At 33.0% G+C, this 25,490-nt stretch overlaps 2 protein-coding genes across 5 annotated transcripts; one reads left to right on the top strand and one right to left on the bottom strand.

Moving 5' to 3' along the window:
• The first annotated feature begins 511 nt into the window (after window positions 1-511).
• Window positions 512-2,528, top strand: LOC136412638 (rhomboid-related protein 2-like). Its single transcript, XM_066395773.1, has 6 exons — window positions 512-529; window positions 582-804; window positions 856-1,049; window positions 1,102-1,350; window positions 1,401-1,611; window positions 1,666-2,528. The coding sequence occupies exons 2-6, from the start codon at window positions 709-711 to the stop codon at window positions 1,984-1,986; spliced, it is 1,071 nt and encodes a 356-aa protein (XP_066251870.1). The 5' UTR covers window positions 512-529; window positions 582-708; the 3' UTR covers window positions 1,987-2,528.
• LOC136412637 (rhomboid-related protein 1-like) lies at window positions 2,435-24,313 on the bottom strand. Of its 4 annotated transcripts, none has more exons than XM_066395770.1 (5): window positions 19,908-20,057; window positions 6,356-6,576; window positions 4,048-4,299; window positions 3,782-3,992; window positions 2,435-3,651 (listed from the first exon to the last, which is right to left on the bottom strand). In XM_066395770.1, the coding sequence occupies exons 1-5, from the start codon at window positions 20,040-20,042 to the stop codon at window positions 3,355-3,357; spliced, it is 1,116 nt and encodes a 371-aa protein (XP_066251867.1). In that variant the 5' UTR covers window positions 20,043-20,057; the 3' UTR covers window positions 2,435-3,354. The 4 variants fall into 4 exon arrangements, with proteins under 4 accessions (XP_066251867.1, XP_066251866.1, XP_066251868.1 ...); XM_066395769.1 differs by lacking the exon at window positions 19,908-20,057 and adding an exon at window positions 16,418-16,685; XM_066395771.1 differs by lacking the exon at window positions 19,908-20,057 and adding an exon at window positions 13,099-13,236.
• Between the last annotated feature and the right edge of the window lie 1,177 nt (window positions 24,314-25,490).

The raw sequence follows: 25,490 nt of genomic DNA, 5'->3' as shown, positions 1-25,490 counted from the left end.
TAGCGTTATTCCTACATATAAAGGATGAGGTCGACAGTGAGAAGTTTATGTGTGAAATGTGTTGAAAATACCAATCACAAGTTTGATTCCAATTGGCGACTTTCCTTGACTTAGATTTGTTTAAACGTTAAAAAGTAATAGGAAAATTTGCTCTGGAAAATTCGAAATATCACACTCCATCATTTTTTCCAGAATTACAAAATGGTAGTCTGATCACAGTATCACCTTTTACATGATATTTTCGTTTGCCTACCTACCTAACCGCCTAATCAAACTCTCTCACAAACAAAACTTCGCAGATTCCTTGAACCAGAATATGCGACACACTAGTGATCAAATACACAGCAATAAAAATTATTGTTAATTTATATTATTTCTATTTCAGATTTAAACAGAATTTATATTTATGTTCGATCAAAAGATTTTTTCTTATTATCTAATAGAAAGATAAGAGATATCGCAATACATACATATACGTTTCCGGGAATAGGTTATTATTATCCTTACTTCGTGATAAGTATGTTTAAATGTAAGATGTAAAAAGTACCAAGAATCATAAAACTACTTTGTCTACTTTTTAGGACGCACTTTCTAAATACTACTTTTTCTATATCCATTTTAGTGCATCAAGATATACCATTTTAGTTTTAGTAAAAAGTGACCGGCACTCCTTTCACCCCATTTAATGTACACAACTACTTACGAATAATGGCTTATGAAATAACCCAAAGTAATAGCATCAAAGCTGAATCCATGGAATTAGATGTCGATGAGAAAATTTACATTAGAAGCATATTTAATAAGGTATCCATCCTGAATATGAAATATTAACATCTTTGTGTAAACCAATTCTAGTGTGACCGAAACGGTAACCATTTCATTTCAAAAGATGAATTGATTTGTACTTTACACATCGAAGATGTTTCCCCAGAAGCTGCCGAATTTGTGTTTGAGCGTTCCGATCAAGACCGGAATGGAGGGATTGATTTCCAGGAGTTTGTCGCTATGTTGCTTTTGTATCAGGCAATATTCCAAAGATATGTACGGAGGTAAATTGATCATCAAATATGATTTCGTGCATTCTTGGTGCTTTTTTCTTAGGTACGTGAGGTTGTTTATAGTACCCCGACCGACTAAGGGCACCTGCAAAATAACGCTTGTGAAAAGACGTTCGATTTCGTATTGCTATGAGAAATTCGTGAGTTTCAACATAAGCACTTTAATTTTGGTTCTCCTAAGTATGACTCAAGTGATCCTGTATCTCGCTAACTGTCAGGAATGGCTGAAGTTCGAACACGATAAGAAGAAGCAATTGTGGCGCTATTTTACCTTCATTTTTACTCATAACGAGTAAGATTTTTGTGTACTCTTTACTAAGTGTTTACTTTACTAAATTATAGCGTGGAGCATCTCATGATAAATATCTCTATTCAGTTTTTGGCGGGAATACCGTTGACAATGGTGCATGGTTGGCGCGTCCTCGTAATTTACCTTGCAGGTGTTGTGACCGGGTGCCTCTTTCAATCTATTTGCTATCCTCTGGAGAATCTTAAGGGCGCGAGCCCTGCAGTTTATGCCCTTATAACCGCTCATATGTCCAAAATCTTTTTGGTCAGCATCTCTAAAATCTTCATATTTAAGACTTGATAATGTTTATTTTTCCAGAACTTCTCTGAAGTTACTCAAGCCGTTGCGCAGCTGGTGGTCATCACTGTTTTCACAGTTTTCGACACAGTATTAAACTATTTTGCATATAGGAATTCAGGAAAAACTAGCTACATATCCCATTTAGGTGGTGGTATAGCTGGACTGCTGGTCGGAACTTTTATTTTGAGGAATGTTAATGTATTTCATTTTGAACGGATTTTAGGAGCTACAGCTTTAATTTTATATGTGGTAATGATGATTGGGTTAGTAGGTCAGGAACTCTTACAACTGCTTGATATACGTAAGGCATATAGTGAGATAAGAGGGGTATACCAATAACGCTGATGAAATAGCCGTTAGTGAACATTATTTAAAGTGAAAGTTATTGTTATTAATTTTGGCGAAAACTAGAAACTCTTAGTATATAATCTGAAAATGCTTTGAAATTTTATAGATAAGGTGTTGCTATCTATCAGTTTATAATACCTAAAAATATGTGAGTTAATAATGATCTCTAATTAAGGGAAATTCTATAGGGTGTTTCCTAAACAATCGGTGCAAATTTAAAAGGATATTCCTTTTACTTCCGAAATACAAGAGGTTGGAGCTCCAAAATAGCGTTCTTTACAATTGGATATCTGAAAAATGATTATGCCGCTTTAATTCGCTCTGTCAATTTGTCTTAATCAACTTAGAGTAAAAAAGTAAAGCTTTAAAGCCTACGAAAATTGTAAAAAACAAGACAGATTAAATTACTAATATATTTTTTAAATTTTCGTATCGACATTCGGAAAACAAATTTTGTGGGGATATTCCATTTTTAAGCAAGATACTGTCAGTAAATTGAATTTCAAGTGTAAATATCTATCTTCGGGAACTCACTAGCTTTCATACTAATAAATCTGCTTATATCACAAAACAAATGTGCCTTAATTACTATTAATTGGTTATGATTGTAAATTGTAATTGACCATAAATCAATAAAATTGTGAATAATTTACGAATAAAATTTAAAAAAAAACGCCTCGTGAAAAAACTTTAATAAACTAAATAAATTAAAGCTACTAATTCTACCGAACAATCAAAATAATAGATACAGGAAGAAAATCCTAAAAGTTCACTTCGTTGACAATGTATAAGTATAAAATATCACAAAAAGTAAATATACAAAAAGTATTAATTATAATTGATACAAGAGAAATTATAAATAAAAGCTAACTCTATTGCATGTAGCAAATCATCAGATATTTTCTCTTTTACCCGAATGATAAAACTTTAGTCCAGGAAAAAATATTAAAAATAAAGCAAGCAAAACCAAAATTAAATGTTAATCGGCAATAAATAGTATTGAAAAGTGACGTAAATTGATATATTAACTCTTAGAGTCTCTTGATGTCGATGGGCGTTATTGATTTAAGCACAAATTCAATTTTCCAATATCATTTACAAAATTAAACTAAAATAAATAAAAATATTTTATATTTATTGTCTTTTCTCGGTTTCCTTTTATTACAAAAATTGTCTATAGAAGCCTTTTGTCCTCGTCAAAACGATAGAAAATCTCAAAGGCGCTGAACACAAACCAACAATCACACAAAATATAAATAAATAACACTCACACATGCTTCGCACATTCTTAAACTAAAAAGGAATCAGTCAAATGGATAACCGGACTCATATACAAGGATTTAAAAAAATCCCATTCAACTAGGGCCCGCGCACCTTAAATACATTTAAAGTCACCTCTAAACATATAAAGGTGGTCATGAGGCCTATGTACAACACTATGGATATCCACCAAATAATCTTCTCCACCCTTGTTTCTCTCAGGTTCCTCAGGATATTGACCCCCACCAATAACCCGCAAATAGCACCTCCAAGATGAGAGATATAGCTGATGTTGCCTTGGTTTCTGTAAGCGATGTAATTATATAGGGTGTCGAAGATAAAGAAGGTGACGAAGATGATGAACTGCACTACAGGTTGGCTCATTTCTCTCCAGTTCTACAATGAAAGTAAGTGTAAATATAGTGTTTGCTAACTTGCATAATAAAGTAGCAACTTAAGTTTTGTAATACGCGATACAAAAAGTTATAAAACTTAATTTGGGGGTTTATGGGAGGGAGAGGCTTACCATGAGTACTGTAGCTATGTGGGCGGTGAAAATTGAATAAACCCCAGGGCTGCCTCCTGCTAAATCATCCCCAGGATATACCACAGATTGAAAGAGAGAGCCTCCTAGGATACCTGCAGAATATATAATCAGCACCCTCCAGCTGTGTACCATCTCCAAAGGAAGGCCCACAAGAAGCTGAATTAGCACATTACATAAGAGATGGAGCTGACTGAAACAGGACAATAAATTTAGTCTTATTTCAAGCAATGAAGATAAAAACTTACGAGTTGTGCGTGAACATGTAGGTCATGTATCTCCAAGCTTCATGCCTTTTGTCGTGTTTGAATATCAGAGGTTCCTTGTAGTTGCTGTAGAATAGGATAATCTGGATGAGGGACAAGAGGATCATTCCAATATCAGTAGGTTTGAACTTGACCTCGTTCTCGTACATGCCAGTGATGGTATGCATCCTCTGTAGTTGCACTTTATTAATTCGTTGCTTTCGACATACTGGTACAACTAGGAACTTTACGTACCTGGAAAAAAGCGTTTTTTCTGTAGCAACAAATTAGCTCATAGAAAGTTACCGCCAAATGCCGAATCAAAAAATAACATTGCGTTTATTTTCCTAATAAGCTAATCATTACTCTAGCAGAACTTTGGTTGCATAATATTAATTATAGTACCAACATTCAAGGTGTGTGGGGCTTTGAAGATTTGTCGGAAACGTGCTTGAAGAGATTAAAAAAGGCGGGAATTCCAGTCGGAAATTCAGACGCCGACCAAGACGTTTTGTAACGGTAGGAATTTCTAGGTTTGTTTATCAAAAAACACGTGTAATTCAATATCATATCAAGTATTACAAAATAAATTTAAAAGCTTCGGTTTCAAGGTTCTCACTGAATAAGACTGGGATTCCAAATAGCACGAGCTAAGTTTGAGATATTCCTGAAAGAATACCAGGATGCCCTATGGCAATATTGTGATTCACTTGACTCATCGTCATATGTCATTGTACAATTTATGAAAATCAACCACAAGGCCGCAGTTCTCTACTTTTGTAAAAATTTGTCCCAAGAATGTTGAATTTTTAATTGCTTTGAATGTTGACTCATATCATGAAGCTGAAGTGGAACTCAGGTAAGTCTGACAGAGGAAGATAATGCTTTTAGTTACAGATCGTTTCGTAATTAATTATCTTGTAGTAATTTAGTTTATTTCACAAAATTAATTTTAAAAATAAGATATCTTTTTTGAATAAAATTCTCGATATGATTTTTTTTATTAAAACCTTATTTTGTTATAATTTAATGGAACTTGAAATTTAGGGGTTACTAATAGATATAATTTTTCCTTACAGTTTAACATTGTAAATGTCCTTGCGTTGCAAGACATAAATTAGTTTCTGTTTAGTAAAGCGTGGTGAACTTTACCTTTTGGTTTCTAACCACTTTGATTTTAATTGGATCAAAACCAAAAAATTATCACTTTATTATATTGATCGATCTTATAATTTTTGAAATATTGTCAACTGAAGGTTTTGACCAATTTTGTATTTTTCATAAAATTTGGGAAACCATAAGTCAATTGGCAACACCGGAATATGAAATGACGGCATATGAAAAGTCCTTAAAAATAAAAACTTTTTTAGATGATTTTGTAATTCTCACAATTTCGGAGAGAGTAATAGTGTGTATTCATTTGCCCATTTTGCCTCGAACGCACCGAACTGTCTAAATTTGATAATGAGCACGCCTCGCTCCAAACTACGCGAAGAGACCATAACTTTTCCATTAAGCTCCTATTAAAATCTACCTTATTGATAACACCTTTTGTTAACATTTTGTTTTAAAATAAGGAACTAAATAAAAAATGAGGTTATCATTTTGATGGGATACCCTGTAGAATAATACGAGATGTTCTGAAATTTAACATCATTCGGATGGGGAATTGATTATTCCGGATTTGAAGGATTAAATACCGGTTCTGATAAAGAAGAAATATATATTGGGCCCATTATTATGTTTCATAACATTCTAAATTCTTAAAAATGTTGAAATAGTTCAAAACATAGTTAGTGGATTACCGTCAATCAGCTTCCTGAATAGCATCATTCTTTCACTTGAAAAGTACAATTAAAAAACAGAATATATGTTTGACAATGGTGAATTCGTGTTAAGAGCTAATTGAATGCAATATCTCGAAAACCTTTCTATTTGTAATCATTTGGCCTATTTAGTGATTGTCGAAAATATTACTAATTTAGAGTTTCTCATTATGTAGCGTTCGGACAATGTTGATCACGAGTATCACGAGTTGACGTTGATCACGATTATCATGATGTTCATCCTATTTATCTACTGTCATCATGATTTATCCAATACAAATTTCCCACTACAAGCCATGGACCTAACCAGATAAACTCTGGCTAAAATATGAGGTCTGCTAGTATTTCTCACATTAGAATATATGGTAAATTACCTATACATTAGGTGTTGGTCATTTCAATAGTAGCTACATCACTTAACACTTACTTAGCAAACTCAAATATTCTTAATTTAGAACTTTCGTTATTCATGCTTTCCAACTTACCGATTTCCAAGATTAGTAAAATCCTTAAGGAACCCATCATTGGTGATCATTTCTACGAACTCCTCAAAGTCCAATTTGTTGTCCTGGTTTTGATCAAATCTCTGATAATTGTTTACTATGATGGGCGTAAGGGGTCCGGAATTAGGATTAACTTGCTCGTTGCTTTTGATGAAAGCTGTGAGCTCCTCCAGACTGACGAAACCATCGCGGTCTTTGTCACACTGAAACAAAGGAATCACTTTGAAGGGATCGTAAATGAAAAAAATGTCTTAGATATGTCGTGTGAAAAGGTAAAAGTTACAACTTGTAAGTGATTTATTGAAGTGAATTAATGTGACTATTGATGCATATTTTATGAAAATTGAAAAATTTATTATTGTACGAATATTGTAGTTTCTCCTACTAAATCTTGGGAAAATACACAAAGCATAATTTAATTCAAGCTCATAACTATATATTTTTAATTTTAAACAGAGGTTAATTTGTTGGTTAATATTACGAAATACTTCACAAACAACTAAAGTCCACCCTGTGCCCATTTATTTTTCGAGAAATTGAATCATCAAATTATCTTAATTGTGCACGAAAAGAAGGATGATTGAAATTCAGCTCGCTGCGAACTTATAACTTTTACGTGCTGGAATTGCTAAGCAAGATAATTTCTCAGTCACCTTACTTTGAGTAATATTTTGCATTCCAGAAGTAATAAAGTGGCCAAAAACAATATATTTCATACGTGTAAAATATAGAGAAATTACATTTTCTTTATTTTACGTAGGTAATGCGTACTTTTAAATACTTTAAAAATATTCTCAATTATTATTAAAATATCTTTATTTAATAATTGCTAAAGAATAAAATGCAATAAAGAGAGAGAGGGAGGAGTATTCATCCGTTACATGAAGAATTCTGGATTGTAGAGGGGAACATAGGGTAAGAGTAAAAGCGCAATATATGCGAAGTTGAGGAATGTTTAGGGGAGAGTGGTCCCGACATGGAAAGAGGGTGGTTCTTTAAGAATTAATGGTAATAGTGTGTCAGAGTGATATGAATAATTTGTTGGTTCTCACAGAGGGCTCAATCTATAGGAACCTGGCACATAAGTACTTGTAGGATCTAGGCATTGTTGCAGCCAGATATGCGCGCATGTCGTGAGTAAAATCCTGGTAGCAGTGGTAATAGACGGTACCATATTAAAATATTTTAAGATATGTCTTAAGTGTTAGGGAGGTTTCTTTATGCCTTACATTCGAAATGCGCGGATATGTGGGGGTACGGTGACCCCGTACTTTTCATAGGGACCCACTACTTAGAAGTTGTCTAGTCTCAGGGGAGCCTCAACTCACTTTTCCATTACGAACAATTTTGAAGAGTTATATTATTTCACATTAGTGCCATATTGATTGAATAAGTGAAACTAGAGATGCTCGACGGAAGGAGCTTAGGACACCCGGTGAATAGTTTGATCTTTTGATATGGAATAATGTTTTCTTATTTTTATGATTTCTTGACTCTCTTCTGATTTTTACTGATTCATACTGTTGTCATGACCCACAAAAGCATTATTAAGTATTAATTTGTGCATAAGATGTAAATTTGTTATGTGTTTTAGTGTCTAAGTTTTAGTGTTTATTGCTTATTGCAATATTACTCAGGCAGGTGCTCTTGTCGGAAAAAACTGACACAAGTAATAATTTAACCTCGGTGGGATTAAAAGTAAGTAGCTAATAATTCATCATTGCCATCAAGATTAGCTGGATAAATTAGGCATTATTTTTATTACGTTTCAAGGTGCTAAAATGTGGTTTTCAACATGCAAATTATGTAACAGTGGCGCCAAAAATTTGGGTTTCAATAGTTATGACATGCATGATTGATTCGTTATTTAGCGCAGTTCATTTTCTCCGATTAATTAATTTAATTGGTTGCTGAAAAATCGTAACGACATTTTTAGTAGAAAATTACACAAATGAGTTGAATGGCACTGGCATTCTTTAAAGTACAGCAGATCATTATGGTAAGTTTGCTATAAATAATTTTACCATGGTCAAGGTTCGTAGATAAATAAGTGATATTAAGATATTATGAATAAAAATAAATTTGTTATTCGTGATTCTGCGGTCAACCTACTTACTAGGAAATTTCAATTTTCCTATTAACCTAGAGAAATTGACTGAAAAAACCTAAACAGGATATACATTTTTTAATTTATTTTTTCATTTGTTGAAACTGTAGAACAAAAAAAATGCGTCACAGCGTGGTGACAGGCCTGAAAAACCCCTTTACTTCCTATCTTAATATACAATGTATCAAGCAAACCGGAATGGTAGCTATTATAATAGGTCCGTGCTAAATTGATTGTTGCGATACAAACTCCACTGACAAGTGCTTTTTAATCTAAATTTGGTGAAAGCCAAATTAGGCAGTGAATTATTTTGTAGGAAATATATGGGAAGCTGCTGATAATAAGAAGAAAAAAATGTGACATGCAGATAAAATAATTGCATACAAAAATTGAGAATTTGAACGTCGCACATGTCAAGACAGCGTTACAGCGTAAAACAGCACAGGAAATGATTTTAATTAAGTATTATTTAACATAACTTGTTAGGTATATTGTTTGTAATTAAAATTGGTAAATAACTACGTCAGTCAGACTTGCTATTTCTTTGAAAGGAACACCGTTTCTGACTAAGGAGTTTATCCATTCAATTGTATGCTTTTATTGAGGTAATTTTAATAACAAAGGAATCTCTTGGTATACAAGTAAACATTGCCCTTATTTCTCTATATGTACTGAATAGTGAAATCTTCTTTGAGTAGAGCCTCCATCTGCAGCAACTCCTGATCACCTTCCACTTTTCCATTTTCATTTTTTATATCCATAACATCATCTCTGTTTTTCATAGAAGGTCTCGTATCTAGGCACTGCACTGTCTAGTTCTTCATCAGAACCATCTTACAGTGCAGTCACGTTACACTACTAGTAAAAAATTCGTATTGTAACGTGACTTGTTTCAATACGAGGCTGGACTTGTAATTTCATTCTTCTTGGAAACTCATGAAATCAGGATTTGAAAGTTTCCTGCTAACTGACATCTCTAGGTACGTTTCTCTTTTCTCCAATGTGCATTCTGGTCACCACGTCAAATTGCACCACGTTTATGTCTAAATGTTGTCGGACGATCTTAAATCTGATAAATCTGGTTAGTGTCCTTTCAATTTCAATTTGCATATCGACAGTTAATTTAAGTTAGTTCATCAAGATTTTTTGATTTGATTTAATGACTTTCTTAGAGAGTCCCGGCAAATAGGCATTTGTAGGACAATTTTTCACTTGCTTAATATTCTTTTTGATCATCAGCTCTATCTGCAAAAAGGATGAATGTTGGTTCGGGCTGATTTGATTTACTCTCTGATTAAGTTCTTCTCTTTCATCTCTATGTCTAACGTGATTCTTAACTTACAATCCTACTAAGCAAACTTTACTATTTCTGGAAATGGGTTCGAGATTCACGGTTATTCAAAGGTTTTAGCAAACTGCAATCTTTATACAATTGTTTCCTGATCGAATTTTTCAGTATTTGGATACTTCATGATTCTTCAGAGGAATAATTTTGTGTATTCATTGGGTATATTTTGCTGCATTAACATGGCTTTCTTTTTGTTAAATTAATTTGCAAATTGCCATTTATAAATTGTTCTTAAACTGTATAAACTACATTTAAAATAAAGCTTTAGTTTCTTTGCTAATTTCGTCCAGAGTTCAATTTTGACAAACAATATTTTCAGAAAATGTCGGATCTGATCTAAAAATAAGAATGAGGTAGTACCATAATACGCTCATCCCAAGAAGGTCCAAATTTAGTTAGCTAAAATTTCCTCGTAGCTGCATCAAAGAAGAACATTCATTGGTCCATTATAGCCAATTTAATGGTGACCGAATGCGATGATTTTGAAACGTAACCTCAAGCTGTGGGTTTCTATTCAATGAACACTGCATTATTTTCCTGAGGTAATTGTAGAATCAAAATATTTACCTACATCAAGTCAATAGCCCATCACTATATCTGCCAAATATGGGTTCACATGGTTCTAGTATTAGTGTTACTTACAAGTAGCAACATAGATTAGAACGTGACTTTAATTAAATTGCTTAATGGATAACTAGTGGTTAACAAAGAGATTTTTCTTTCTTGAGTAATAAAGACGTAAATAAAGCGATAAATCACCGATACAGGTAAACATCACAAAACTCGCCGATGTATTTCAGAAACGTTCCAAAATTTTGAACTTTTTGCATCTAAAACTTTTATTGGTTACGTAGAATCAACAATAAGTAATCTCTGTGAAAAATTTTAAAATTAGCTTGTTTCAAGCTGTAAAAACACTTCCTTTGGCACCTAACTGTAAATACAACCCAATTAACTGAGGTAAAATATTAGTATCACTACCTAATTTATGCACGATAATTATCCTACTGCACTTTTATTCTTTTTCATTCACCTACCATAAATCTCAACATTAAACGTCTCAATGTTTATGCCACTAGAAAAAGATAAAGTTTCTGCATATGCTTAATCATTTGTTTTTTTTTCCAAAAATATTTGGCTCATTTTTCATTTTAAGTATCGGTATAATGAGGCATAACTACGTGCTTTTCCGACAAGTAGGTGGAACTGAACTGATTCATCTGGACAGGAATGTTTCTGATAAATACCTATAAAAGTAGTATCATCAAAACTGTTAGAAAATTTGTGTTCATCTACACTTTTGTTGCAGCAAAATCGCCCTTGAAACTCTGAATTAGATCCGTGTCGCCACTTAACATACACCTCGGTGTTATTAAGCAATCCGTTATCTGCAGGCAATGAAAGCTGAATAGATAAAATACATTTAATTATTCCATAATAGTTAGCTGTTGTTACGACTGTAGTATTATTAAATAATTACAATGCAATGTTTACGGAAGCTCCAATGTTGTTACACTTTGGCGAGTTTAATTGACTCAACTCAGTAAAGTGTGAGTGATACATGTTTGATGATGTTATTCATTAAAATGGTACTGATTAACAACAAAATGATGACAATTTTACAGAAAATATAATATTTTAGCTTCGTTTTTCATTTTAGATCTTGAGGTATCAACTGCTTCCGTGTATCTATGATATAAATAAGTACATTAATTTCCCCATAAATACTGGGTGTTTTATAATAGTATGTCAAAAATTCAGAGATGGGATCTGTGGATGATTTTAAGAAAAAAAGTTCATACGAACATGGGGCTGTTTTCGCTCTTTGTCTGAAATACAGGGTGATCATTTTTTAAAAAGTTTTTCTCTAGTAAATCCGTTTGGGTATTAAATATTTTTTGAAAATTGGGGAGCGTCAAATAGGTGTAGAGAAACATCTTTTAAGGAGGAAAACAATGTTTTTAATTTCAGCAGAGGCGTCCTCATTGATGAGACCATAAATATTTTTAAAGAAAAATGTGATAAGCCACGGTTTTTTTTTTATAAAAATAATTTTCTGAATGCGCCATATCTCTGTAAAAAAAGGTCTCTTGAATATTTTCCATATCGTTAACCGTTTTGATAGAAAAAAAATCAAATGCAATTATCTGAATTTCCCTAAATTTAAAGACATGGCTATTAAGTAATCAAGTAGGCTGTTATTTTAAAATGGCAATCTTTTGTTTTTCTTATTTTGTGTTTACATCTAGTTCGCGTTCTCCAATTTTCATAAAAATATTTAATGCCAAAACGGACTTATTAGCAAAAAAACTAAAGGTTTTAGTGGGTAGTCGTCAATTGCCTAAAACACTGGAATCCCACACTACCAGGCCGATCAATAACATAACAGCAAAGGTTAAGTGTGCGTAAATGCATTTCCCCAACCTCTATAAAAGAAAGCAAAAAAACTAAAAAAAAAATTTTTTGTCGCCTTATGTTTGAGATAGGAAGGGAAAATAGACCCATGTTTATATGAACTTTTTTTCTTAAAATCATCCACAAATTTATCGCTTCCATTTTTGGCTTACTATTATAAAACACTCTGTATATGTAATTTTAATTTCATTGCACATATTTAAGGTTTGATGAAGAAAGACATATATGCGAATTTAATTGTCTTATATTCAGTACTTCCCTACTAATTTCACATATTTTGAGGACCGCTTACGATTCTGCACTCATTCATCAGAGTAGTTGCGCCGCTAATAGTTTGTTCGAATCACCATACATTAAAAAACATCTCTTTTGAACAAATTGGATTACTTGTGACATTACCTTTGTTTCAGATGTAACAATTTTCCATTAAATACTTCACGTGAGTCAATTTGTGAAATTTGGCATTGTCGGACTCTCCTCTGCTACTCTTGGAACAATAGTTAATTAATTAATTAGAATATTTAGCAAGTTGAGGGGCGAAAATTTCATCCGAACAATTTAGCTTCATTATTATTAAAAATAGTAAATAAAGATGCTTAGTATTGTGACCAATCAAGATAGTAATACTTTCAAAAAAACTTTAAATCAACTAAACTAACAGGAACCATGCTGTTATGAATAAATCAAAAATTAATATTTAAACATCTGTCGGCCTTGAAGTACCATTAACCAACTACATAGCTATACAAAATTCCTTTGAGTGCTACTCTCATTGTAGTATCATTTATCTATTTATACACAAACAATGCAATTTTCAAAAACAAATACTTTTAAATGAAATCAAAAGAAACATACCTTATCAAAAACGCTTTTATACATGTTTGTACCGTTGCTGATAGCTCTCCTTAGAACCCGCCCTTCCTGCATTCCCCACTAACATTAAAAAATTACTTAAACTCGTGAAGATACAAAATTTAAGGAAGAACACCAAAATACTCTAAATCCATTCAACAATCCTTCGTTATTATTTAAACAATAACTAAACATTTAATTAAGACATCGAAACGTAAAGTTCACTTGTTAAACCGGACCGACCACCAGATACTGAACCTAGTGAGTCTGGAGCATTAGAAAAAGTCAAGATTTTTACCAGTGAATATGTAAACTGTTTAGATAAGTTGGTACAGGATTGGATTTAGATTTAATTAGCATTGTTGGTTTGGTCACGGGTTTAAAAGACGATTCAGGTTAAAGTGAATCATGATGGAACTGAAGTAAATGTCAATGGGAATTCCCTGATATCGATTCAAAACCTTTTAATTAGTATGATTATTAACTAACCATGCTTTGATAGATATGTAGTTACATCAAGACAAAAACATGGGGATTTATTTGCTAAAGAAATACCGTATTCGTCTCAGGTAGTTGATTGTGGGCGGGGCTGGCAATAGCTACCTGCCTGCGTATATATTTTCCTCGGCATTTGCATAATTTTGCATATTGATATATTATTGATTAATTGGCGATAATTTTAGCTTGCGATTTCCCAGTTTGAAAAATTATTATTTCTTGAGAATGTAGCTGAACATAATTTAATGTAAAATGCTGGAAATTTATATGTAGTGGTCGGAAATACCATTAGAGATTTATAACTGTCTTACCTTGTTTTATAGCACTTAATTAAGCAATTTAATCTAGAGCTTTAAGTTAAAAAGATGCGATGATTTTCCCATGTCGAGCTCATAGAATGCCTCTCATTACTATCTTTAACTTAAATGCCAATTATGTAGGTGCAAGGGCTTGATATTACAAATGTGCGATAATACGTGAGTAGTAATTCATATTTTAGTAGGGAATACCATTATGGATGGCAGGTTATTTATAGACAATAATATTATTGAGCTTTAAAATGCGGAGAAAAATAAGAATTCTTAGGTATTAGTCTATTTACTTCAAGCTCTTCTCTATACTTTTCTAAGTGTTATTATTTTGTTAGATTAGGTACTGTTTCAATAGGCATTAAGGAGATTACATGACATCTTATACAATATACAAGTTGTAAAACGAGTTAGACTCAGGATAGTTCAGATTAGAGATAGAAAATTGGTATAGATCACCTTTCCTCATTATAACAATATGAGGAGAGTGATTTCTATAATACAATAGTTCCAATTCACTAATTTTCACGCTTTCTCTCCGCCAATTCAAATTCTTAACAATATACAAGGTGGTTCAAAAGTAAATCTAAACATTTAACCCCTTATTCTTTGTAGGCCATTATCGAATTTGAGATCAAAGCGTGACCTAAATTCACAATTTTCATAATAGAATTTCCAATTTAAGCCTCATTTAAACTTTAAGTTTCGTTTTGGTCTACAAAGGATAAGGAAAAAATTCGTAACATGAAACCAAAAAAAAAACAGTTCCTATTAACATTGTATATTTTTTTCTTCATCCTAGTTCAAAATAGTTTCGAATTGTGCATAAATATTTAAATTTAAATTAATTATGTTTAGTTCTTATTAATATGGGAATCAAAAACCTATCCGCACCTCCACGTGGTGACCTCTGGATGCCTTCTCCCTGATCCCAGGGAACCAACTCCGAAGGACGGAGATAGAGGTAACAGACGCGAAAAACAGAAAGATGGATGTTCAATGGGTAAAATCGGATAGTGTCTAGATATGAGTCTGCCGAAGGAATTCGCCTATTACAACATCCTGCTCTTTAGGGCAGGTAGAACAAAAAAGGCTATAAAAACAAAAAAACATAAAGGGGCCAAACACCCAAGGATGGCCATACACATAGGGGGTCTGGATGACACAACGCATAAAAAGCATCTCAGGAGAAAAGACAGAAACCACTTGTACAAACAAGCTCGATTGCCAAGGAAAAGAGCAAAAACTTCTCTCGGATTTACATAGCAGCATAGGTAATGATGCTACGAAATCAGAAAGGCATAGAGAAAGTGATTAGAAGAAGAAAGAGTGAGGTTGCTCCGTAATTTGAAAGAGTACAAATCGAGCAGAAGGAAGCGCCAAGCCCTTAGGAGGCCCTTTCAATTACACGAAGGGCGAAAAGAAGTATGATCGGGCCGAAATGACCCAAAGAGACAATAAATAGGAAACAATGCTTTGAAATCACATCGGACGAGGAGAGCATGGAACAACTAGCAGAAGATGAGTTGACTACGTAGGAGTAACTCGCAGTCCTTTCTTACCCCCTGACGGTATCTTCCAATAAATCCAAATTCTAAGACTTTTCTAAATAAATATGGAGAAACTGATCGGCAATTTCAACGTAAATAGACAGGCTCCATGTAAGTAACGTTGAACGAGAATTTAAACTTTTAAATTAAAAAGTATGTAATTACTTGAGTTTTAAACTAAACATTTTTACGAATCGCCCAAATTTACCTCTTCAAACATTATTTACCAAAAATTTGGCATCGTTTATACTCGCTTTAATATCACATAGACCCCCACTTATAAAGCTTTCAGTATGTCACCTATGACAAAGCTTCAAGCTGTAGATGGATCATATGACTATGCAAATTTTCACCAATAATGATTATTGCCTTTTGGACTTTACTACGTATTTCAAACTTGAAAAATAAGTACTTTTTGAAGAAAATTTCTTGCATTAATTTCCACTCTAAAAGGAAAATCAACAGCAGAGATCTTGGCAGCGAAGCCTTGAGCTTATGAGTTTATGCGCGATTTACAGATATAGAAAGTTGCTAGGATGTTTCATTTATACAAAGGTGATTACTTTAGTAGCATTTTTTAGCCGCCCTTCGTATACTCCCCTCCCCCCATCCGCCTTCCCTTTTCCAATTAAGGTTCACGAAAATTTAGAAGATAACCTACTAATCAGAATCACTTGATGTCGTTCTAAAACCTTTTCCTACTATTTTGAAAATTTCGGGATAAAAGACTGAATATACGTATATCTCTCAATATAACCTTCAAGCCTTATTTACCTAACATTTTGTCAACACTTTCTTTCATGTTAATACTACTAGACTTATAAACATTTCAGAGTGTCATTACCATAAACTATCAATAGTAAAGGCTCGTCATTCCCATAGAAGCTGATTTATGGCTGTACAAATTTTCATCAATAATTTGGTTTAGAACTTTCCTATAGGTACATGCATTTCAAGCTAGAATACCTTTTCCAGAAGACTTCCCACATAAATCTCCACACTAGCAGTTCTGAGCAGCAGAGGCTTAGGCGGGGGAGCCTTAATCTCACCAGTTGCTATCTTCAGATAAGGAGAATTCATAAGATCTTCGATTTGCACACAAGTACTTGCTTCAGCAGCAATAGTAGCCATTTTATGTCCACTCCAAATTCCGAAGTAACTAAAACTACTAATCACTCCAAACTGCCCTGATCTCTTCACATTGAAAAAACCGAGATAGATTGGATAGTTCTTTGGCTACCATTCTCGATAGGGGACTGATAGACCGGCACCTAGTAACAAGATTTTATAGGAATTGTGCTTTAAAAACAGACCAATACAAACAATAATTCTTGCCTACAGATAATGCAAACAGTGATTTCCAAATGAGTAATGACACGAGTATAGGTTTTTCTTGAGGTATCGGGGACAGCTGAGAAATGTGAAAAGTCAGTTATTCCAGTGACTAACCAACTGTATGTATTTACTTTTAAATGAATGCCTGGAAGGTATATGAATCCATAGTTATGTGTCTTATTGGCTTGGTAATGGGGCCTAATTAGTAAGAATATCTGTTACGAATACTATTGAAACCACACTGGTAACTGCGAGCGCATTCAATTATAGATACCGAGAGCGACATAATTAAAATTCAATTATCATAACAAATGTAGGCTAATTACATGCGAATAATAATGTATCAATTTGGGATTTTGTAGTGATAATCCACATCTTGTTATGAGAGCTATGGGAAATCCTGTGGTATGTGCAGCTGTAGTAGTGGTAGGTCAGCAGTAGATACTAATTTAATGAGTTTTAAGATAGATGCACGTGATAATTACCTTGGAAATTACACTTTTGCAGTAACCATTAATACCAGTGGATATTAATAGGATTTCTTGGTTTTCTCGTTACATTTAGCTACCTTCTATTTATCTCTTACCCTGTATCGTCTGTTAGAGTGACAATAAGTGTTGTTTGTGCAAAATCAGACTAATTTGTAGACAAGTATTACGAGTAAAAGATTAGAACAAACCAGAAAAGTATGTGTCCAATGGATCAGATTAATTTAGGAGTCAAAAAATAATTTAATCTTCATCAAACAACTTTCTATAAAAATAGCGATATGAGAATTGATACATTTCACTTTCTGGGAAAAATGTCTGATATAATTTGTTCTAGTAGTTTTGATGTAATGGCCAGAAAATAAATATGGGGGGCAAAGGGAGTTAACATTGACAACCTGTATAATTTTGGTTAATTAGACCGTGAAGGCTTTCGTAAACGGAAGAAATACTATTGGAAGTGTTGGTATATAGGGTGTTCTTGATAAGAATGCCCAACACAGCAATCTCGTTGCAGGGTAATAAGTAAAGGCTTAGAAGAATAGTTGGGTAGTACAGATTGTAGTGAGGAAATTTAACCAAATAAACCTTTTGCTCCATTAAATTTTTGGTGTGAACAATTCTTTAAATATTAGTTAAAAACGTTGAAATTTGGATTTTGGTTAGTGAAGTAACAAGAACGTAGTGATCTTCCATTTAATGATCTAGAAAAGTACGGTAAAACTTTTTACTTTCAGCTCACAAATGCATGCCGTAAAAATACTTTAAAACATGCTCGCGAGAGAAGTTCATTATTATACAGGGTGTCCGGAAATTAGAGGTAAATATTTTAAGGGATGATTGTATGACCAAAAATATATGTATAGAAAACCTCATATAAACATAGGTCGACAAATGGACCCTAATGGAGCTAGACCCTTTTAAAAGGTGAACCCTGAATATGATTTTTTATCGATATATTCGAAACGGTTTGAGGTAAAGTTATGAAATTTGGACTGTTAACTCAGATTTTTATGATAAATTAAAACACTTAAACGAAATTTAAAAATCTTATTTAGATGTGTGTTATACAGTGCCGGTTTAGGCCATTTTAAGCCCTAACTTTTTTTATTGTAATTTTTCCTACATTTTAACTACATAAATTGAAAAAGCATGGTTTTCTAGATTAAAAAGGTACTTTTTGTCGGCTTTGAAATAAGGCCTCGTTTTCGAGAAATATCGATTTTAAATAGTATGTGCAATGTGTCATGTAACGTGAAAAATTAATTAAGTAAATAATAATTTATTTATTTTATTTTATAAAAATGTCTCAAAATGATCTCCTTCTAGTTCCAAACATAAATTAATTCATTTTAAAAAGTTTTTTTTTTTTCACGTTACATGACACTTTGCATATGCTATTTAAAATCGATATTACTCGAAAACGAGGCCTTATTTCGAAGTTGACAAAAAGTACCTTTTTAATCTAGAAAGCCATGCTTTTTCAATTTATGTAGTCAAAATGTAGGAAAAATTACAATCAAAAAAGTTAGGGCTTAAAATGGCCTAAGCCGGCCCTGTTTAACACACATCTAAATAAGATTTTTAAATTTCGTTTAAGTGTTTTAATTTATCATAAAAATCTGAGTTAACAGTCCAAATTTCATAACTTTACCTCAAACCGTTTCGAATATATCGATAAAAAATCATATTCAGGGTTCACCTTTTAAAAGGGTCTAGCTCTCTTAGGGTCCATTTGTCGACCCATGCTTATATGAGGTTTCGTACATATTTTTGGTCATACAATCATCCCTTGAAATATTTACCTCTAATTTCCGGACACCCTGTATATGTATACATATATATGTGGCTCATGCAATCGCTAGTCGAAATTTCAAGAAACAGCTTTTTGAAGATTTTAACGTACTTTTCGTTGGAAAACAATTTTAAGTAATTTAGGAAAATAGAAGCAATTTAAAGGGAAGCAATAGTACCTACCGAAAAAAAATCATTAACTATAAGAGCCCTCAAACGATCTCTATCACTAATTCCTGAATCCTTATGGGATAAAAAGGGGGGTAAACTACTTAAGGGGTATTTCAGAGTTCCGACACTATTAGCACTAATTCCTCTATTATTTGTCATAGCTCCTGTGGTAGACATACTTTAGAGTTCCAAATCTTACCATTAACACTCACACTTTCATAGCTACAAGAATTTTACAAAAAAAGTGATCTTACCGCCACGTTGAAATTACGACTTGCAAATTTGAGTTGAAGAAGCAACTGAATGGATGCAGAGGTTTACGTCAGTGTGTTCAAACAGGTTTCTGCTTTATTTAGTTTTAACTATCAGGTTTTAATAAGAATTTTAATCGGGCATCTTATCATACGTTCATTCTGTATATTAAAGAACCATTGGAAAAGTATTAAAGAACATTTTCTGCAAGCAATTTTCCTCAGTGGCACCAAAACCTTATTCAACAATAGACGTCCATAACATTAATCAGCAACTAAAGTAGCGTTGATAAGCTTGTTTTGAGCACTTAATAGGTTAAAGTACTTCAATCCTTGATAATTTAGTCCTTAACTTACCTTATTTACATACATTATTATACACATGTTCTCACAGTTATGGGGTAAAAATCAACTTACACTTAGACGAAAGTTCTCAACCCCTTCTGGGGGATCATAATACACAATTATAGGCTGGATTCTAACGGTGGGTTTCTTCACTTCCAATTCCATATCGGTTAGTCCTAATACACTTGAAACACCGTTAAGGGTCATGTTACAAAACGTAATGCAGACACTGAATACTGACACTAGCTCTATCAGATGGTGTACGAGTTTGACGGCCTGATAAAGACTACTAAAAAGGGACTAAGAAATTTACTTGTTAATATAAATTCAGTTATCTCCCAGTTAAGATCTTTATAATTGAGGCTGATTATGCACAATTAAGAGCCTAGAAATATGGGAGAATGTTTGGGATTTATGTTCAAAATTAATGTATGATGGTGATGATAAGGCAAAAGATGTACATTGCACAATAATTGTAAATAACAAATCGCTACTAGTTAGGTCAAAATTCTTTTTTAAATAATTTGAACATCAATTTGTTTTTTACAATCATCCATTTCTCAGTTAAAGGTTTTTAAAATAAATTTCAACTGAGTTCAGTTCAGAGAGAGAATAACAAGATTGAATAATTTCCCCTCTTTGAGCTTATTCCATAAACAGTATTTGCCTAGTTAATCAAAGGAATTTTAAAATCATCTAAATTTATGATCCTTTGCACGCAGGCAGGCGTTGTTGCCAAGATTCCACTTTTTCTTGAAATACCGAAACCTTATTTAACTTGGATCCTGTGGACAATTCTAATTAATTTAGTGGTGTTGATAAAAATAAAAATGTTTAGATTTTTCACATTTTTTTATCTGTATCTCGTGAACGCATTGGAAAAGAACAGTCACCCTGAGTTAATTTTAGAAAGTCTATGCAATAAGGCCCTATTAAGACACTTCAGGCAATTTTCAAAGGTTCACAAAATATGATAATTTTAAATACGACTCCATTTGGTATATCTTCTAAAATTAGGTCAAGATAGCACGAGCAGTATTGTCTTATCTCAATGTGTGAAATGTATAAAAATAACGAGATTTTTGGCGTCCTTATTTCAAAAACTATTGAAGATAGGCGTGATACGTACCTCACAGAACTACAAAAATTTAATAACATTCTGAGCATCTCATTTCAAGTAAGAACGTTTTGGTATTTTAAGAAAAAGCGTAAACTTGGCAATAATGCCTGTCTTATACAGAGTGCTTCAGTTTTAAGAGTAAGATAAGTAAAATGTGGTAGATCCTTTTCCTTTTTTTTTTAATTTCCAGTAAAGTGTTGGTACCATTGTGTTTTAATTATTAATTTAAGACATGCATTAAAAATATTAAAATTTTTTAACTTGGAAACGGTGGGTCGGACAAAAAGAGAGACTATTTATTCAAAATTGAACAAGGAATTCAAGAATAATTTTTATTTTCAGAAAAGTCAATAGTATATCACTTTTTCTGAAAAAATATCTCCTAAAATTGAATTCAGGAAGGCACGCCACTGGAAAAGCTAAAAAATATTTTTTCTTAGTTAAACACATGCGTCGTTTATATTTTTCAATACGTCTCAATTTCGTTAAAGAATCTCTAGCCTTTTTTAAATAAATTTACTATTTTCTATTTTTTAAATTAAATTTGAACTCCCTGCATCTATTAAAGTTTATCTATAAAGTATCTATTAAATTATTGGACGTCGGTTTATACAGAATGTCCCTGAAAGATCTGTACAACATTCTACTAAGTAGAGTAAAGCAGAAAATAAGTCTATTTAATTAAATTTGCCTAAGCCCAAAGTTGGTAATAATCGAGGTACAGGGTGTTAAAGGTGAAAAAAAATCACATTTTCTTCAATATGCTTTCACTATTTCGATCTAATTTCATGAAATTTTGTATTCGGGAATTTCTTGGGAACAGAAATTCAAATTTATCGATGAGATCGGTATATCTTATAGAGGGCACCACAAGTTGCTATTTCCTGTATAGCAAACTGATACTATTTTTGGACATTCAAGATGCTATTAAAATTATGCGTGTTAAAATTGAAACACCCTGTATTTAAATCAAGAGTTATTTGATTTAACTGCTTTTAAAATTTCATTAAAGAAATGAGTGAAATTTCTGAGGATGTCGTTCTCATATATTGTCTAAAATTTGAGTCTTCAAAGTTAGAGTAAAAATTAGCATTCTGCGAATTATTTGACCAGCAATTTAGAGCAACTGAATCATGGTAACTGGGAGTCGGCTTCTTGATCAAGAAATTGTCGAAAAACATTTAGTAGGTTTCATTAAAAATTACTATATAACTTTGTATGAAACTGCTATTTTTTTTGTTCATTCATTGTTTTCAGGCGATTTAGGAGTTGTCCTACAACCTTCATATTTAAATTTTTTTCCCAGTTCTGATAATAAGCTCGCCAGACGCAGTCTAAATATAAAGAAACACTTTGTATATGCTAATTTCTACATATTATACTATGGAATCATCATACATGTTAGTGCACATTACTACATATTCTCATACTATGCGTTTATTTGTTTTCCAGGTGATATAAAAATTATATTAGCTATACCAGCAACATTAGCAGACACTCAGGGAAATCCTGATCATCGAATAAAGAACAAATGTACTTATAAAAAGAAGAATTAAAATCCCATTAAAATGGCTCAATTTGTATACTCAACTCCATTAAAAAATCGTTATTCTTCGTATATTGTTTCAATACGCGAAGTTTTCTCAGGGAACTCGAGTGGTAATTGTCTGGCCTTTGGCTTCAAAAATGATGATTTGCTATTTTTCCTTGCTAAGCAAGTTTCGTCTTGTTTCATCAAGAACAGATGAACCTGACTTTCTTCTCTTTATCGCGAAGATCTTGGTCTAGATTACACAATAAAGTCCCATGACTCATTTTAATGTTATCATGAAGCATAGGTCTGTTGATGGCGATAACCTCATGTTTTGATACAGTTTTTACTAATTTTAATTTTCCAAATTTTTGCATCAATAAATTGTGCGATAATAATAAGTTTTTTTGTATGCAATAACAAGTTGGCTGTAGTTTATTGGTTGCATCAGACCTCATAACGTTAATGAGCTTTTAATAGTGATCAAATATGGAATGACTTTTAATTACTTTTTAAGATAAATTAAATAGTTGGATTATTTTAGTTATTTGCTCTAAAAACAGTTTTATCTGAAAAACTTGCAATTATAGCCTAAACCTGAATGATTCATTGCGTCAGCTCTTTGTCTTTTCATATCTCAATAAATCTAGAAATACATAGCGAGGTAGCAAAATTTTCAAAAGTTCTGAAAAGGGGTAAAAACTCAATAAAAAAAGTAACATATGAGAAAATTTTGCAGTCTTGCAGTGCTGCAAGTCTCCTGCAACCCTGCAATCTTTAGCGCCCTAATTATAGGAAGCGTTAAGCTTGAAATTACCGAGAGAATTGAGGATTTTCCATGATCTTGAATGATGAATGAAACTGATTGTTATATACTTTCAAGGAAAAGGTCTTAAATTTTACTGGCCTTGATAAGATTGCACAAGACTTTGTTCTCCATGACAAAAACTTCCTGAATTTTTTTCACATGTTGCAAAACTTTTCACTCCACGCTAGGTGGATCTACTATAATGGGGTGAAGCAAATCGGCGATTTCACGTACTATTAACTATTAATTGAATTGCAATCAAAGTCAAAAGGTCGACCTAATCAGCTGTACTCTTAATTGAATCACATGAGTGAATCTCGATGGTTTCTTGAATCAAAAATAGCTGTTGCCCTATAGCAAGATTTATGTAACGATATAGGGAGCCAAGTAGCCAACCTTAACCTCGGGCAAGTGGGACTTTGATAAAGCAGGCCCCATGATCCTATAACCCTTTGGATTTAAATGTCAGAAGAAAATTTCGCGTATTTGATTATTATCAGAATAGAATTTGCTCTTTTACGGGTCTCAGGGAAATTGTGAAAAACACACTCCAGCTATGAGTTGGGAGAGGTTTGCCGCCTTAATCTTCCTCAGAAATGAACTAAAGGTCAAAAGCTCTTTTGGATTCCAATTTGTGAGTTATTTATTCCGGAAATTATTTTTTCTTTAATCTCTCATGCACTTACCATTTCAAAAACCGACATGTAGTACAATCGGACGTTCTCATTGGACAACAATATACCGGTACCCATGGCTGCAATTCACTTCTGGAGTAATAGTACTCATAAAAAAATATCCTGTTTAATTCAAGAAACTCTCGTAAACTCACTGGGAACCACTGCATTAATTCCGAGAAGCTATAACCAGCACTGAGTACCACGCGTTTCGCACGCGGATTCGCGACTGTATAATACCGATTGAATGCGACGCTATGGACTATCGTACTAATGAGAGAAAGAATCACGTTAAGTTTAATTTATTGTTAACAATTAGCAGGTAGTACAGGGTGCACTTTGTTTGAGCCGTTCTATATTTATAATGAGAGGAGATGAAAGAAAGTACGTGCAGTTACTCACAGGTCGGTTTATTTGTGGTGGTCTTTAGGAATGTAGTTGGAGTGGGTTAGGAACTGTTGTTCAGTGTTGGAATGAGGCTGCAAGACGTGCAATTTCTACATGTTTGTCGTAGACAAAGCAAACGAACATTCTCGGATTAGAGGGAGATTAAAAGATGCAATGCGACATCATGGGAATATCTGTGTTCACAATTTTCATGACTTTTTCCTATTTATAGTGATAGCATTATTATTCTCGATTCTAATCCCCTGAATTAACTTAGGGAGAGAAAACAAAATGCTTTTGGCTCACATGGACCATGAGTATCTGGATTAGAAGTCGCTTACTCAGGAGCTGTGATGGAACTTCCAGGAATCTGATTCCACGATTACTTTCATTAACGTAACCCGAGAGATAGTGCTTTATCTAGGAGAATTAGAATATTAAAGAAGACAGAATCAAAATATTAAGAAATATAGGACGCAATTGAGAAATTTGAAACTGAACTCATATCATTCATGAAACTCCTGAAATATCTAAAATATTTGTCAAAGACCCAAATATGATTAAGATATTGTGAGAAGCTCAAATATAAACAATTCAACAACAATTAATTGGATAAACCTACTCAAACCAGAAACAGGAATTCCGTTTTTTTTTTTGAAAATATTGAAGAGCACATATGTTTATGAGTTAAAAATAGATTCAAAAGATAATGGAGAAATTAGAAAATAAGACTAGGAGAAAAAAAATTAAAACAAGTCGAAGAAGACCTCCTGAGTTTGCGGTTTTCATAAACTCAAAAATTTTAATTGAAGAAGTCCTTCTGCTGGTTAATTAAACTCAGTGTTTTCAGTTTCCTAGTTTTGCCAATACTAGCCAGCAGATCTCCTTAAATTTGTCGCAAATCGTTCCTTTCCAGTTTGTGAGCCAGGTTCTCAAACGAATGTGTTGATTTATATGTTGATTCACATCAGTATGCCTTAAGGTTCTTCGCTGTTTTTCAGTTTTGAAGTAGATACCCATAACAATTTTTTTATTTCATCGCTCCCTGATGGAAATAAAGTTGCCCCCTCGGGAGTTTCTGGTTTGATCCTTACGGTTTTATCAGTTCAGAAATTAAGGATACTACATGAATTAC

This window comes from Euwallacea similis, chromosome 12 (assembly GCF_039881205.1).
Source record: "Euwallacea similis isolate ESF13 chromosome 12, ESF131.1, whole genome shotgun sequence".
Classification (NCBI taxonomy): Eukaryota; Metazoa; Arthropoda; class Insecta; order Coleoptera; family Curculionidae; genus Euwallacea; species Euwallacea similis.
This window is presented reverse-complemented; position numbering and strand designations above follow the sequence as displayed.